Here is an 18,007-nt window from a genome sequence, read left to right as displayed (position 1 = left end):
TGTGCCAGAACCGACATTTTATATCGACTATAACGAATGCATCAAATATTTTTTCTCACTTTAGTTTGAAAATATTATTTCATCTCTAAACGTAAGAGGAAATATTCCCCTAACATCCCAAAATATTTCTATTACCCTCGAAGAATCCACTTAATTTACATAACACGAAAATTGAAAACACATTTCAAGGAAATATATTTTTAATTAAATGATAAATTTTCATGATTGAGATAAATATTGTGTCACTTTATTTGCCGCCAGGATAGCCGAGACGACTAAGGCGTTGCACCCTTCAGTCGCGGGTTCGAATCCCGCAAATCCCATCGAATAGACATGGAAGTTTGATCATCTCATCAAATCACCCTCACACTTCCATTACCCCGCACAAGCAAAAAAATTATGTAGGCATCATCCGCAATAAAAAATTAATTTTCACTTTCCTAAAACACGATCTAGCAACGTTTCAGAGCTAGGATATCTTATTATGATAGCGCATCTGCTTTGTCGAATGATAGACAAGGATAAGAACACCTTGTCAATCAAATACTGACTTAACGCAAAGATCACTATAATTATATTATAAAATCTAGGAAAAAGACTCGACTATTCCTCTCCTGAAATTAGATATAGTTCAAAAACAGGTTAGGTTCAATGTGGATTGCCACACAACAGTGCACATATATAATACCATCAGTTCTAATGAGATAATTCATGCTCGCTCGGCCGGGCTGAGTGGCATAGACCAATTATAACTCGTGGCAATTATATTTCTACTGTTCACAATCACTGTTGTGTAGTACTCAGGCTTTACTTTCCACCTTGAACCAAATTCGAGTGAAAGCAATTTGCGGTTAGGAAGGTAGCGACAAATACTAGCTTACAACAAAGATGCAGTCTTTGAAAATTATGTGATTACTATTAGTGTTGTGAGGTTGAAAAACCACCTTAATTTCATTGAAAACCGAGTGGAGTTTCATTGAAAATGGAGTAAAGTTTCGAGTAATTACCTTGGAACCGACCAAGCCGCATAACGCACACGACAGGTGTGTTACTAACTTGTCGAACTCTGGTGGCAGTGGACTTTCAGCAAGACGAGCTGAAAAATGTTTATTATTAGTTAGCGAGTTATTTTTTTTCAAATTAAACAAGTGACATCAATAACAATAGTAATAAATCATAGGTGTTTGAATCAATAGTTATATCTGATGGGATGTTTTGTTGATGTACTGTATTTTGTTGTATTGTTGATGTAAACAATAAAACTTGAATAAGGTCTTCCTCTTCTTCTTCTTCTTCTTACAGTACACGTCCCGTAGCTTTGACTCCGTGACTTTGAATCGCCTTATAGGCAAGGAATGGTTCGCGGGGTAATATTCACGTCTTTGCAAAAACATCAGGCTTCTTGTATCAGGATTCTTCATGAATGAGAGAGTTGCAACGTATCACCAACAATGGAAAGAGCATGTTGAACGAATGTCAGCTGAAAGGCTGTGTTGTGGTAAAAAGACGTAACTCCAAAAAGCTCCTTGTGTATCTTTTCGGATGCAACACGTTGCTTATGAGAAGATACAAAAGAGCATCTGTTGCTTATGGAAATATAGAAAAAATTTTCAAAAATGTTCGATGTTTTTGAACGGGTAGTATTGTATGTAATAAGGGGAATATGGTAATATATTGTATGTAATATGTATAATATGTATGTAGTATGTAATATATTGTAATATGGGGAATATTGAGATTTGAATTGTAGTTTTTTTGTGCCTTTCTTTCAGGTTGTTGAACTGATCAAAAATGAACTAAATTTTCCAATATGAACTCTAGTGAACCTTGTTTTAAACAGTTAAAGAATTATTCATGCACAAAGTAAGCACCTAAATTTTGTGTTGCCATAAAAGATTTGCTAGCTTGCTTCTTATCCATCCAAATTATTGTAGTCTTCTAGCATTCCCATAGTATTGGCTTGAATTTCGTAATGAAATTAATGCAAACGTATTTAGAAATGTAGTTGAACCGTGCGACCCCACGACGTTTTAACCTGAAATTAGGCCGGGCGCTCCACGTGTTTTCTTGAAAATTGGAAAATTTGAGTGGAAGAGCGGCAGTTCTAATCGTGTCGTCACCGCGAGAAGATGTAGTCATAGAACAAGTCTCGGCCTCTAAATTAGGCTTCGGCCTATTTAGATGGAAATATCCTTATTTTCATTTTGTATAAATTAAACGCATGTAGTCTGAGAAATAGTACCGTAGTTAAAAAGTAAACGTGAGTGTTTGTGAGTGCCGATTTATTTGTTAAATTTCGATTCCATGGTGAGTGCCAAAATTATTTTATTAAGCTCGAATAGATTGACCAGATAAATTGACCGAGGCCCTAAATTTATTGTAGAGTGAGTTAGCAAATTCTTGTCTAAATATCAATTATGAATCATTGCGATTAAGTCTTAATTTGAGAAATATTATTTGGAATTTTTTCAAAGTGATTTTGAAACAAGTAATTGAATAAATAACCGGAGTGGTTACAGTGAAGATTATGATTCGATGTAACAAAATTTCAAACATGACCGATAATTGTATGTTTGAATAAAACTAATAAATTAATATCAGTAGCATTTCTACATTTTTTTTATTTTACGTTCCTGGCTCGTGATAAGTTACTTGTTGCTAAAACAGGTGTTGTTAAACAATAGTGAAGATCTTGGCATTTGCATGAACGAATCCATCCAAAGCTCCCAACTGTTCAAATAGTTTAAACAGGTTAATAGTTGAGTAGAGATTTTAAGAGCAATTATTATATTTTTCCTTGTTACAAAATAGGGTGCTAACAAAGTCCCCCCTCCCACCGTTACAGATGATGTCAGGTGTGGGGAAGTGTTATAGATACCTCCACCCATTACAGTATTGTAGTCTAGTGGGCCTCCCTCGATAGGCAAAGCTACAGGACCCGGACTGTATGGCGCACCGTCATGTGTTCACATGTCATACAATGCATCAACAATATACCAGCACAGAGAAAAGAAAAAACGATTAACAATTATGTATTAAATCAAGCTCCATGGTACCGTACCAGGTTAATGCCTGTGCCTTGTGAAGCTCTGTAACCTTCCAGACAGAATGAAAATTTAAACCGGTGACTAAGTAATGAAAAATTCAATAATGATATGGTTGGAAAGAAGGAGAAATTTCCAATAAGATTCCTATGATTTGTTCCTTTGACATTTTTATTTTTTTGAGCGTTGAAAGTTGAAGAAATTACATTTTTTGTCGAGTTTAATGCCAAATTTCAAACAGTTTTTCTCAATTTCTTTTCAGGATAATAATATAATTACAAGAATGGAAAACTTAGCTATTTTATAAGCCTTCGAATGATTGAAAGCTTGAAAATTTCAATATCAAAGTTTGCAAATATCCAAGGTAAGCACCCTAGAAAGTATTTATTACTTTGGTATTAAAATTTTCCCAAAAGGTTCACACTTATTCGAAAGTTAATATAATTTGGGGAAGTTTTTCCATTATTGAAAATATATCGTTACCCTGAAAAAATCAAGAAAAACTGTTTGAAATTTGGCATTGAACTCGACAAACTAATGCACTTTTTTCAACGCTCATAAAAAGGTTCAAAACGTCGAAGATGAAATATGAAGATGAAGACGAAATGAATCTTATTGGAAATTACTTCTTTTTCCCCACCGTATCCTTACAATTAGGTTTTGACTGATAGTTTTATAGTTATTGACGTTTTAATGACGGAAAGTAGGTATATTTCAAAAATATCGATAGATCTCGAAAGCCAAGGTCGATATAAGATAATTCTACTGGACTCTGCATAGAGCAACCCTTGTTGCAAATTCCATATATAAGCTACGGTCTTCGGCTGTTACACCTTTCGTGGGACATTCTGTATTAATTATTCTAATTTATTCTCAAGAGATACTTGATAAAAGAAAATGGTTCGCAACTTGTCTTTGAAGTTGAAAAATTATACATTAGAAAAAGCACAGGTAGCCTACCTTGCAATGAGATCAACTTGTTCCTTATTTCGTCCGAGTTGTCTAGCGCATCCAATCTTTTAGTTCCCGGTAAAACGGGAATAGGAGCTTCTGAAAATTATAATGTTTTATTAGAAATACATGATACAATAAATAATTCTTGAGTAAATAAATCTAAATCCTAATTAGAATCTGCAAAATAAGTAAAATAGAACTTCTAAAATTCAAGTTGAAGGGACCAATCGTTTACTACGAATTATAGAGGGTACGAAATTATAGAGGCTATGGTTATAGAGGACAAAGATTGATTGATTGATTGAATACTTTATTTATGTAGATTACAATATATACTGGCTTATACACTTATATACAATAGCTTACAATACAGCAAAATTATAGATGAATTTACATAATATAGACTAAGAAAACAATTATTGAACTGTATATGATATGAAAAAGCAATTTGTAATATAATAACTATAGATAATAATTATATTGTTATGCATCTACATAAATTGGCGGAGCTTTGGACATATCAATGTCCATTCTTCGGAAAGAATATTAAAAATATCCTCCCCACAAACCCTCTACCAAAATTAGTTCTTCTCTCCCAAGAGTGGGAGAAGAAGAAGGAAGCTAATTATGGATGATGATAAAGAGATTATTCGAATTATAGAATGCTGAATATTATAGATAAGAATTGAAAATAATATAAAAATAGTTATAAACTTGAAACATTCAAAAATATTGTCTGATTTTATAAATTGTAAGGGCCGGTTTCTGAGCTCGGGATTTAGCGAGTTCTAGACTTTAAACAGCTGGAGTCAGAAAATTGGCTTTCCGGAACGGGGCGTATTCGTAGTCCAGGTTGAAATTAAATTTCGAAAAACTAGAAAATTGAACACAAAATAAAATAAAGTTTCAGCTATTTTGAATCATTTAGGAATGTTCCATTTCGTCAAGGAAAACGTTTCCAATTATTATAGAAATTAAAAAATGAAGATTTATTTTGCTGCAACTATTTACTGCGACTAGGCCCCATTTTGGAAAGCCAATTTTCTGACTCGAGCTGTTTAAAGTCTAGAACTTACCTAAATCCCGATCACTGAAACCGGCCCTAAATGAAAAATGTTCAGAATTATTGACAGATTTTTGAATATTGAATCAACTAATTTTTTATTCAATTTCAAGTTTTTGATCGCATGGTATTTATTTCTGTTAGAGTAGTGACAATACTTGAAAATACTAATTAATCAATAACAAAACTCATAACTGATATTCACGAATTCTTCACGCTGACATCCAATACTGTCCTGAAATGAACAAAATACTTTGACAATAATATTGTCTGGCAATCTATGCAATTTCCAGTTGATGACCTCATGTCTGGAGAATCAGTTAGCGATAGCATAGTGCACTGTAATTATCTTCTTCAATGATGTAAAAATACGAATTATAGAGAGTTTTCACAAACAAAACTACGACTTAACGAGGTTAACGATAAGCCAACGCTCGATTATCGAGAAGACCAATATACATTGCTTCACCACGAATTATAGACATTCTACTGTAATACAGAAATAGCTGACTAATTAAATGATGAAGATTATAAAATAACAAAGCATAGGCTACTAAGTTTAGAATTAATTGTAAAAAAATAGATTCATTGATATATAAACACATTATATAGGGACAAGCCACATGAGGCATTTTTCAGTCGGCATGAAGCTCTCAAATTGACTGATTGGGTTGACTGAATCTGAAATTTCTCCAGACAAGCTAGGCACAAGCTTTTAAAATAACAGTTTCTGATATGCTGCATTACATGTAGATAGATATCTATATTGATGTTATTGATAACTCTGGATGTATTTATTTTTGCATTCAAGAAATTACAAGAGTTGTTGGCGAACTAGAGACAGAAAGACCCTACTTGACTCATAATTTGATTGAATAAATAATTAATACAGAAAAATGAAAATTAACTCACCTTCTGCTTCACTTTTACGCCGTTTGTAAGGTTTTTTCCCGTTATCCTCTTGACTTGAGAGGCGTTTCTTATCTGCAAATATAATTTAAAGTTTAATCGTTTTTACAAAATACAAAAAGGTAAATAATAATCATTGTGATACACTACTAAAAGTAGGTACATATTGCTTCATTATTTAAATTTGTTTATTTAATAATAATCATTGTGATACACTACTAAAAGTAGGTACATATTGCTTCATTATTTAAATTTGTTTATATTTAATTGGCATTTACATTACATATTATTTATATTCAAGTCAACTCAACACTGTAAGTTTTATAGATTTCTTCAATAATAAAATATAAAAGCACTATTTTCTAGAGTTCCATAGAAATAAATTTATTAAATTGAGATTCAGCTCAATATACTTTTGTTGATAATCTGTTATTGTATGTAAATAAAATACCAGATTCATTAAAAACGAAATAATCTTAATGCAAAAAACACACCTAATTTTCACATCGAAACAATATTAATTAGTTTGTTTCATAGCTCAAGTAAGAAATTTTTAGGCTCAACTCACACTTACGTGACTCAGGTCGAGAAGAGACTCGACTCTAGTCCAGCGCATGTGTTTCCAAATAATGGTGACACTCAGACCAGTCGATTCTAGCCTCCGCGACGTTACCACTTGAAAACACATGCTCTCGACTAGAGTAGAGACTCTTCTCGACCTGAGTCGCGTAAGTGTGAGTTGATCCTTACTGTACTTCTTAATTATCTGATGTTTACGAGATATGTAAGAGGGAGAGACTATCACTGAACATATTTTATTTGAGTAACAAATCATTCCCGATGACTGTGCACACCATTATTTGCAAACATTTTTTAGAGTACACTATCAAGATGGAATAAGCGGCTTCAAACTGTTTGAAATTTGGCTTTGAACTCTACGAATTTTTCAACTTGATGAAATGAGGCGCTCATAAAAAGTTCAAAAACGTCAAATTTTAAGAATCTTATTGATAATTTCTTCCTCTTCTCAACCATATCCTTTGAATTATATATTGACTGATAGTTTCTAGTTATTGATGCTTTTAAAAAATATCGAAAAATCGACAAATATTAAAAACTATCTCGATATGAAAAATGTTGCTAGACAAATTTTATTACAAATTCTAAGTAGAATCTATGAATCAGTCTTCGGCTGTTACACCTGTCGTGGGACACCCTGTATCTTTATGCTTTAATGTAGTAGCATATATATTCATTTTTTAAGCTTATTTTGTTTTTGGCGAATTAATAAATACTAAATTTAAAATAATAATTGACCGAGCGAAGTGAGATCTAAGATTCAAGTCGACGGTTTGGCATTTAGACTCTTAATGTTTAAATGTTTATATGTTGCGCATTTACGGCGAAAGGCAGTAATAGATTTTCATGAAATTTGACAGGTATGTTCCTTTTTTAATTGCGCGTCGACGTATATACAAGGTTTTTGGAAATTTTACACTTCAAAGATAATATAAAAGGAAAAAGGAACCTCCTTCATACGCTAATATTAGAGTAAAAATCAGACTATAGAATTATTCATCATAAATCAGCTGACAAGTGATCACACAGATGTGTGGAGAAGCCAGTCTATTGCTGTATTTCCATAAGGTCTAAAGTTTCAATCAGGTACTTGTGGATGAGAATACTGCGTGAGGTCTACTGTTCACAGGACTACTAGTAATAATAAATTTATGAGGTAAGTTTAGAAGATAAGTAATAAGTAGATTTAGTGAACTGGTACTGTACCTTTTGAAGCATCTCCAGATTGCCCATCTTGTCCTAGCAATTTTCTTGCAATTGGCCCATATCCTTCAGAACTGCTGAGGCCTTGAGCAGCATATGCACCGGAAGTGCTGGGGGCTCGTCTAACGTATCCACCGGAACTGCTGGAGCCTTGAGTATCATATGCACCGGAACTGCTGGGGCCTAAGGCAGCATATGCACCGGTAGTGCTGGGGCCTTGGTAAGCATATGCACCGGAACTGCTGGGGCCTGGAGCAACATATGCACCGGAACTGCTGGGGCCTTGAGTAACATATGCACCGGAAGTGCTGGGGGTTCGTCTAACGTATTCGCCGGAACTGCTGGGGACTTGAGCAGCATATGCACCGGAAGTGCTGGGGCCTTGGTAAGCATATGCACCGGAACTGCTGGGGCCTTGAGTAACATATGCACCGGAAGTGCTGGGGGCTCGTCTATCGTATCCACCGGAACTGCTGGGGACTTGAGCAGCATATGCACCGGAACTGCTGGGGCCTTGAGTAACATATGCACCGGAAGTGCTGGGGGCTCGTCTAACGTATTCCCCGGAACTGCTGGGGCCTTGAGCAGCATATGCACCGGAAGTGCTAAGGCCTTGGTAAGCATATGCACCGGAATTGCTGGGGCCTTGAGTACCATAAGCACCGGAAGTGCTGGGGGCTCGTCTAACGTATGCACCGGAACTGCTGGGGCCTTGAGTATCATATGCACCGGAAGTACTAGGACCTCGTCTACTGTATCCACCGGAATGGTTGTAATCGATAACTTGTTCTCCCCGCCTGTCTCCAGACTGGGCATCCAAATTATAGTGCCCAGGCCAATTGGACTGCATGCTCTGAAAAATCAAAGTTCACTTCTCATTAAAAATTTTTTCAAAAGATCACTAAATAAGCCAGAAAGGCATAGTTTATCAAGATTAACAAGTTTATTGAGTTCAGATCATAGAGAAAAGATATTATAAGAGATACCATGGTATAAGGTGTTTATATTAACTCAAGCCAATATTCCTAGTAGTTGATTTTCTGAAGCTATGTGTCGCTGGTAGTCTCTCATACTGTGGCGTTCTTAAGGTGCGTACAGATTTTCGCGCCGCGAACATGAGCAATTCACTCTTAATCAGCTGATGCCAAGCTTTTTATATCTGTATCTTACCGTTTCTGTAAAAATACAGATATAGTCAGCTGATTAAAAGTGAATTGCTAATGTTCGCGGCGCGTATATCTGTACGCACCTTTAGACTCTCACGCCAACAAAACGGTAATACTAGACATAAGTCGACAGTAATCGGCTTGAGTTAACAAAAAATCGGTTTGAAATTTGCAACATAAAACGACCTATACAATGGGATATCTATATCTTCTTATGCCATCTTTTCTCTATGGTTGAGAAACTGTTTTTGGTGAGATGTAGTGGAAATATTCTATACTAGCTTCCTTAAAAGTACAGATTCCTTCTACAAGGACAGCGGTGATACTTTGTTCAAAGTAAGGGCATATCTATCGGGAATATTGGTATAAGGTTTCTTCAAGTTAAAATTGGAAGCACTTACTTTTTAGCTTGCTGGTCATCTTCAGACTCAATTCTCGGAGTTTCAACATGCCAAAACGCTTGCACCGCTAAAAAGTAAGTTTTTCCACTTCAGTGTGTTTTTCAATTTATAGTAGAGAAGAAGATTGATTTACAACACAATAAGCCTTCTACTTATAGTTTTTCAGTTGATAATCTCAATAAACTTAAGGAATCTTGAATATTGTAAGATGACTAATACTGAAGATGACACCATATGTATTGAAACATGTTTGTAATTTTACAATTAATTCTTGACATTTTTAGACAACTATTCTAGTTGTCATCAAGTTTATTAAGATTATCAACGGACAGATTATAATTAGAAACTTTATTGTGTTGTGAATCCATTTTATTTTCCAATATTAATGTTAACTTCAATTGAAAAACACTTTCGAATTGGAAACACATGTTGTAGCACTGACGGCGTTTCGACCTGTTGAAACTCTGAGAATTGAGTCCCACCGGAAAGCGATTTTAAAATCATGAATCATATTCAGAGGAAGACTCAAGCGGTCACCCTCCAATTGGAGAAGCAGGCGCATGATTATATAAGCGATAGCTTATTAGCGCGACTAAATAAGTGCACTAATGAGTCAAACCGCTACCGGTACATAATCTTATTACGGTATTTTATAGTCAGCTTAAACCTCATATCAAAACACCTACAGCTTTAATGTTCAAAACTTATATCCTGGTTGTATAAGAAAAACCAATGAAATGCTTCAACAGATATTACATTATTCACATTTTTGGAACCAATGGACAATGACTAAACTCTGAATAAAACCAGTTGAGACTTGGTCAAAATAATATTATGTGTTAAATTTTCAAATTAACAACAAAAAAACTCTAAAATATGTTTACAAATTGAATATATTACACAATTCAATGGGGCGAGGGGCTAGCATAAAAAATTGGAATTTTGCACATTTCAGCAAAACGAATGTTTTGTTCACCGTAAGGCTATAGGCGAACACCAATTATTAGTCAAGACAAGATCAGACACGTTCAGTCACAATACTTTACATAGTTGCTTATGAAGACATGTCTAATTACAATGAGTAATCAGTGTGAGTTGAGTCATAAGCAACTATGTGAAGTATTGTGACTAAACGTGTCGGATCATGTTTTGTCTTGACTAACTTGTGAGTGCCTAGCCAAATAGGCAACTTTACCTAACCTCACTTTTGATGTTTTCCGACAGCATCAAGGTACTAAAGTAAAAAAAATTACAAGCTATAAAATGTTTGATATTGATGAATGAAATATCATGTATCTTCAATAAATTATAAATGAATAAATTTGTTTGATTTGATAAGAAGTAGGATTGATTAGTTTACCATTCAAAAACTTAGTCAAAGGGTAGGTCTAAGTTACAGTATATTTAATTATCAATGTTGTATTAAAATTTCAACAATTTAGTAATGACTAAAAACTTGAAATATAATTATTATTTTGTATTATTTTAATACTGCAATAAATTTTTATGTTGGAAAAGAAAGGAAACCTAGCAAAACATGCTTTGTAGCCGGTGTCTAAATTTAACCTTTCTTTCACAACCATGTAAAAGGAAATATATTTAAAAAAGCATAACTATGAAATGTTTAAAGTATATCAGAAGGATAATTCTAATGAGAGAAACTAAAATTTATGTACCATATTAAAATTTTAAAAGGAAAAGCCAGATAAAACAATGAAAACAAACGACACACTCAGATCACTCACAGCCATGAAGTCGTAGAGACACTGTGATGCCGGAACGAAAGCGAATCCGGTGAAAACATCGATATTTTATAACAGTAGTCGATACCTACACTAGTCGACATATTAGCGCTCAACTAATTGTTCATGACTTTTGAGGTTAAGTAAGGTAGATCAATAATTTTAATATTTTTCTATTGTATTATTTTTTAAAATCATGATTTGAAATTTATTATTATCATCAAGATCAAATTGAAAATATGTCTCTCACGCGGTCTCTACGGCAAGGGTTTTGGAAGAACATTGTTTCAGCCAGGAAGAATGGTAAGAACATGCTAGACCAAACTCAATAATAATGTAGAATCATTGAAGTAATCAAATCATATTATATTTATGATGACTAAATGTATATTCATTGTGAGCTGAAATAGTTAACTATCTTGTAAATTTCAAGCTAGGCCATTTGTTCCAATTTGCTAGATTTTCATTTTGTGTGTCAGGTTTCTGAAATTTGTCAAAGAATTTTTCAAAACACTCCTAGAAACTTCTACAAAATCAAATTGCAAAACTTCTATGTAATTATATTGATAAATTGAACTTTAAAGCATTCCTATTGAAAAAGATAACTAAAAAAAATTCAGTTATGGGCGCTGTCAATTAACTAGGCCTAGCCTATAGGACAAAAGAATCATTGCAACATGCTTAAAACTGTCCTTTTGAGACTACCTACCCCAAGTCTACTTGATTTCAATTAAGACAGTAAAAAACAGTCGATGAGAAATAGAAGTAGAAATTCTGTACGGTCAACGTCGGATTCCAAGAAATTAATCAGGATTGACCTGATATTTCCGACTCTATAGTGATGTTTTCGTTATAATCTCTTTATACAAGAAAAATCAAAAAATCAAATCAAAATTTTTATTCACAATACAAACAGTTGAGGGTCCTGCCAAACCCAAAGGTTTTTCGGCGGGTGCCCAGTTACAGGAAAAAAATGAGTTACAAAAGATAAATAAACTTAGACAAAATAAATATTACACTTTAAAAGATTTTAAGTAAAAAATGAAAGAAAACTAATGCAAAATGAAAAATAAAATTAGAAATATACATCAGATTTTGATACAGAATTAATTAAAAAAAGGGAAAAATGAAAATTTATTAGAAAGGAATGAAATAATAAGGAAAAGGGAAAAAATTTTACACAAGTAATAGTACATTTTTATCGTTGAGGCAGGCGGCAGTGACAATAAAAGGAAAATTTCAAAACTTCTGCCAGCAAAAATTGAAAAATTCTAATAATGTAAGCATATAGCTGTCATTTTTTAAATTGACGTTTCTTAAAATTATGTGTACGTTTGTAGAATAGAATAGAATAGAATAGAAAGATGATTTATTTGAACAAAGCAAATACATAATAATGCAAAAAAACAGTTCACAATGTCTTTCAAAGGAATAAGTACAGTACCAAAAAATTTATTTTACAAAAATCATCATAGACTTGGCAGAAGCCGTCAGTCGAGTTGTTTACTCTATAATACACTTTCAATAACTTCCTTATCTGAGTTTTGACCTTCGTCTTGTAATCAATTTTATTCTTCAATCGATTCTCAACGCAGACTGATTTAAGCGTACGGTATTTTTCACAACTTAGATAATCAAACTATAACAGTATCGCTGCATCGATTCTTATCTCATCCCCAGAAATGAAACGTTCTACTTCCAACACTGGTTGGTCTAGCCAAAAGAAAGCTTTGATTTGATTTTATTTTTCTCAGCTACTGTTTATTCCCATCTATACTGTCATGGTCAAATTGAACAGCTCAATACTACACTAATATAATTATTGTCATGTACACTAAGAAAAATTGTTGATTTAGATAATATAACATGGCTAAATAGAGTATGTTTTACACAAATGATACTAATTATAATGCAATTTCTTGTTTGAATCAAACATTATCAAGCCTACTTGAGTGGAAAAACGTAATTTAATCTAATCTGACTATTCAACTTACAAGCAAATTAAGTTTCCAGTACGTAAATTAAAAGTAATTTTTCAGTATAAAAAATAAAATATCAAGCAATCTTAGCTATTGAATTCCCTGACCAACCATTGCCTATACCGCAGAGCATCCCTAAGATACCCAACAAGGCGGTACCAATCTCTACCATTCAAATAACTAATTATTGTATCTTCACTTATATATGTGTAATGAAACCAAGTCTGTCTTATCGCCCCCAGTACTTTACACTTACCCATGAAGTGGACCAAACTCTCAGGCTCTCTACTGTTACATAAGGAACATATATGCCTATTCTCCTCCCTGTCTGGTCTGAAATTTAGCGGCAGCATGGAAGCTCTCGCTCTAAAAATTATATTTATGAAACTCCTCTTGTAAGAGTCATTCAAATACGTGCGATCTCCTAAGTCTACCAGTAAAGAAGAGTACATACTATGATATACTGACTGATCAGCTCGCTCTCTCCATGCAATACAAGTTCTCTGCTTCACTTCTAGTAGCATTTGATTCATGGAATTCAACCATCTGTCTACTTGAATTGTGCTATCAGACCATTCTATGCTTATATCATAGCGCTGACAGAGACTCAGCCAACCTTATACCAACCGCATTTCCTGATAAAGAATTCATACGCTATTCTACGTGGATATCGACTCTCTGACAAATTGAATACTTTGTTGATATAATTAATATGAATTCTCAAAGTGTAGATCCACATCAGCTCCATACCGCACTCTAAATAGATCACATAGTCAGGGGTATTTTTGGGGAGGCCAAATAATCTTTTCATGAAATATTTTTGAAATTTTTCTACTCGGTCACTGTGCAAGTAGCCCCACACTTGCGCTGCATATGTAACTGTAGACTTACATGCCGCACTAAAAACATGCCACTTGGCTGAAAGGGGAACTGTCTCATTCTGGATTAGGCTTCTCCACATACTATTTATACCATATCTCGCCGCTGTTATCCTATCATCCCAATGCCTTTTCAGTGACAGAGAGGACGTGAATATTACCCCCAAATATTTATACTGATTCACAACCTCCACAATCTCATCTCCATAGAACCATTTTTCACTTCTTCTAAGTTTACCACCTTTCCTGAAGACAACAATTTTAGATTTTTCCATATTTACAACTAAGTTCCACTTAATGCAATAACTTCTTAATCTATTTATCATTTTTTGCATAAGAATCGGGGTATCGGCTAATATAACGACATCGTCAGCATACATCAGCCCATTTAAATCTAGGTTTCCCACAGATACTCCTCCACCTATATAATCACAAAGATCATGTATAAATAGGGAGAATAAAATTGGCGAGGCTAAACAGCCTTGTTTTACGCCGCTATTTATTGCAAATTCGGCCGACAATCCTCTACCACTGTTACACCAAATTCTACACCTATTATCGCTATAAATCCCCTTTAAAATATTTATAAATTTACTAGATAGGCCTATTTCATATAATCTGAAAAATAACGCATTCCTATCAATATTGTCATATGCTCCTTTGAAATCGATGAAAAAGCCGTATAGTTTTCTTTTTTTAACTTGTAAAAAATAATCAACAATGCTATGGAGAACAAATATGTTATCGACAGTCGAGTAACCAGAACGAAAACCTGCCTGACATTCTTTTATAATACCCCTGGTTTGCTCCCACTTGTATAATCTATTGCACATTATGCCCATGAAAAGTTTTGTCATAATATCCATACACGAGATGCCCCTATAATTAGAAACAATAGCAGGATCTCCTTTTTTATGAAGAGGAAAAATAATCGCTCTTTTGAAAGATTCTGGGATTTCTCCGTAAGCTATAATATTGTTGAATGCTCTTAAAAGCAGTATTTTGAAACTCTCCGGGGCTTTTTTATAAAAATCAGCTACAATTCTATCCTCTCCAGGAGCTTTATTGTTACTCATTTTAGTAAGTACAGCATCTAATTCAATCATTTCTAGTTCTTTATCTAGAGATTCTATTTCAACCCAAGGCTCTGCATACAAAACTGGTTCACTGAGTCTAACAGGAGTAAATAGATTTGAAAAATAATTGATCCACATATCAGATTTTATAGGAATGATTTGAGTCGGACGGCTACTTCTGAAATTTTTTATAAGATCCCAGAAGTCTTTCGAGTTATTCACACTTCGAAATTTATTATTGACCTTATCGTAATACTCTTGCTTTCTCTCTTTACACAAATATTATACTGTCTAACTGAATTTAAGTAGTCATTTTTAACAGAAATATTGCCGAACCTCCTGAACAGATTGAGTAGACTAAACATCCTACGTCTCGCTCTTTCGCAATCTCTATCAAACCACGCCTGCTGGTTATTTGTATTGGAGTTATTATTATTATTTTTATTATTATTATGTGTAAGTTGCCTGTTACTAGCCGATGAGTATATAAGATTTTTCAAACAGTTTGTTGCAATATCTGGGTCGTTCGGTAGCTCAATATCTCTACATCTTTCTGAAAGATTACGAGAGTAATGCACTACATCTAATCTATCAAACCTAAGCCTAGGTAAGAGCTGAAGCAGCTTATCATCATTCTCATTTTCAACATCTCTCATACAACCTATTTTAAAGCTAATTGGAAAATGATCTGAGAAGTGCTCATTGAGTACAGAGAAATAATTGACAGACTTGATAATATCTAGCGGTACACAACAGTAATCTATTACGGATGCACCTCTCTCATTCAAAAAAGTTAATTCCCCATTTTCATCCCCCTTAGCTCTACCATTCAATATTATATAATTAAACACTTCCCAAAGAGATAAAACTCTATCTCCTCTAGTATTGACCATTGTATCTTTTGATTTTCTAGCATAAGCTACATTGTTATTATCAACAGGGACTTCAGCTGGGATATTCTGTAGTTCACCTACTCTACAATTCCAATCACCAACTAGAATAGTGTTCATGTTATTATCGGAGGTTGACAGGTAATCCCAAAGCATATCAAAATCTCTTTTCCATTCTTCTTCTGACCCCCCGCTTAGATAAATTGGCAAAATAAATATTTCCTCATTACTCAAATCAACTGAAATTTTCTGTTTATAATCATCACTGGTGAAAGAAAAACAACATGATAAGGATGTTTTATATCCCATCATAATTCCCCCCTTTGCATGACCAAAACGACTACTCCTTACTGCATACTCCCAAGACAATGTATATTCTGGTAAATACAAATCATATCCTTCATCTTGCCCCTCCTCTACATGTGTTTCTAACAAAATAAAACAATCAAACCCTTTTACAAAACTAAAAAAATCGGATAGTTCTTACCTTTTAATCCACAAACATTATACACTAAAAAATCAGTTTGACATTCATTTACACTAGGCCTACCGACACGACTGACGGCTCCACCTCATTCATCATTAAGTCCCTGATGCTTGTTGTTTTTCTGCCCCTCCCTGAAAGATCTCAAAATATCCTCGGACCCGCTTCCCAATAATTCCATGAATTTCTCTTCGCCATTTCTGTTGCCGAACTGCAGCCAACCTGAGTCAGAATCCCACGTGAAAGACGCCTCCTCAATGACCAGACGGTTATGGACGACCCTAACCTTTGAGCCTGGTTTATTGTCCATAATAATTTTCCGCAAGGCCATTAGTTTTCCTCTACTTTTCCGGGTTTCGTACGAATAGTCTTTGTAGATGAAATAGTTAGTTCCTTTCAGTTTTTTCGCATTAGACAGAATAAAGTTCACATCATCATCACACGGAAAGTGAGCTATAATTAAACCACCGTTATTTTTTGGATTTCCAAGTAGGTGAGCACGGTTGATGAATATATTATCGTTACAACGTAAATAGTCCAAGCAGAAACGCCTCACTACAGGCACGAAATTGTTTCCTTAGTAGAATCAAACTGTAATCCCTTGAAAATAAGGTTATTTCTCCTACTTCTATCTTCCAATTGATTAGTCTATTTGCTAAACCCTTATTAGTAGATTTGAGATATTGTAATTCACACTTCGAAATTTATTATTGACCTTATCGTAATACTCTTGCTTTCTCTCTTTACACAAATATTTATACTGTCTAACTGAATTTAAGTAGTCATTTTTACAGAAATATTGCCGAACCTCCTGAACAGATTGAGTAGACTAAACATCCTACGTCTCGCTCTTTCGCAATCTCTATCAAACCACGCCTGCTGGTTATTTGTATTGGAGTTATTATTATTATTATTATGTGTAAGTTGCCTGTTACTAGCCGATGAGTATATAAGATTTTTCAAACAGTTTGTTGCAATATCTGGGTCGTTCGGTAGCTCAATATCTCTACATCTTTCTGAAAGATTACGAGAGTAATGCACTACATCTAATCTATCAAACCTAAGCCTAGGTAAGAGCTGAAGCAGCTTATCATCATTCTCATTTTCAACATCTCTCATACAACCTATTTTAAAGCTAATTGGAAAATGATCTGAGAAGTGCTCATTGAGTACAGAGAAATAATTGATAGACTTGATAATATCTAGCGGTACACAACAGTAATCTATTACGGATGCACCTCTCTCATTCAAAAAAGTTAATTCCCCATTTTCATCCCCCTTAGCTCTACCATTCAATATTATATAATTAAACACTTCCCAAAGAGATAAAACTCTATCTCCTCTAGTATTGACCATTGTATCTTTTGATTTTCTAGCATAAGCTACATTGTTATTATCAACAGGGACTTCAGCTGGGATATTCTGTAGTTCACCTACTCTACAATTCCAATCACCAACTAGAATAGTGTTCATGTTATTATCGGAGGTTGACAGGTAATCCCAAAGCATATCAAAATCTCTTTTCCATTCTTCTTCTGACCCCCCGCTTAGATAAATTGGCAAAATAAATATTTCCTCATTACTCAAATCAACTGAAATTTTCTGTTTATAATCATCACTGGTGAAAGAAAAACAACAT

The 18,007-nt window shown here is 34.2% G+C and overlaps 1 protein-coding gene across 1 annotated transcript; it reads right to left on the bottom strand.

Annotated features, from left to right (window-relative positions):
• Positions 1-857: 857 nt before the first annotated feature.
• LOC120352259 (uncharacterized protein DDB_G0284671-like) lies at positions 858-11,070 on the bottom strand. Its single transcript, XM_039432030.1, has 5 exons — positions 11,065-11,070; positions 7,756-8,605; positions 5,974-6,045; positions 4,005-4,094; positions 858-1,096 (listed from the first exon to the last, which is right to left on the bottom strand). The coding sequence occupies exons 1-5, from the start codon at positions 11,068-11,070 to the stop codon at positions 873-875; spliced, it is 1,242 nt and encodes a 413-aa protein (XP_039287964.1). The 3' UTR covers positions 858-872.
• Between the last annotated feature and the right edge of the window lie 6,937 nt (positions 11,071-18,007).

This window comes from Nilaparvata lugens, chromosome 7 (genome assembly GCF_014356525.2).
Source record: "Nilaparvata lugens isolate BPH chromosome 7, ASM1435652v1, whole genome shotgun sequence".
In the NCBI taxonomy this organism is placed as follows: Eukaryota; Metazoa; Arthropoda; class Insecta; order Hemiptera; family Delphacidae; genus Nilaparvata; species Nilaparvata lugens.
Note: the sequence above shows the minus strand (reverse complement) of the source record. Positions and strands in the feature narration are given on the sequence as shown.

Excerpts from the sequence above, each read along its gene's own strand:
- LOC120352259 (XM_039432030.1), bottom strand. Across the intron at positions 6,046-7,755 it reads ATCTGGAGATGCTTCAAAAG|ATAAGAAACGCCTCTCAAGT; the intron begins GTACAGTACCAG and ends TTATATTTGCAG. Across the intron at positions 1,097-4,004 it reads CAAGTTGATCTCATTGCAAG|CTCGTCTTGCTGAAAGTCCA; the intron begins GTAGGCTACCTG and ends AACATTTTTCAG.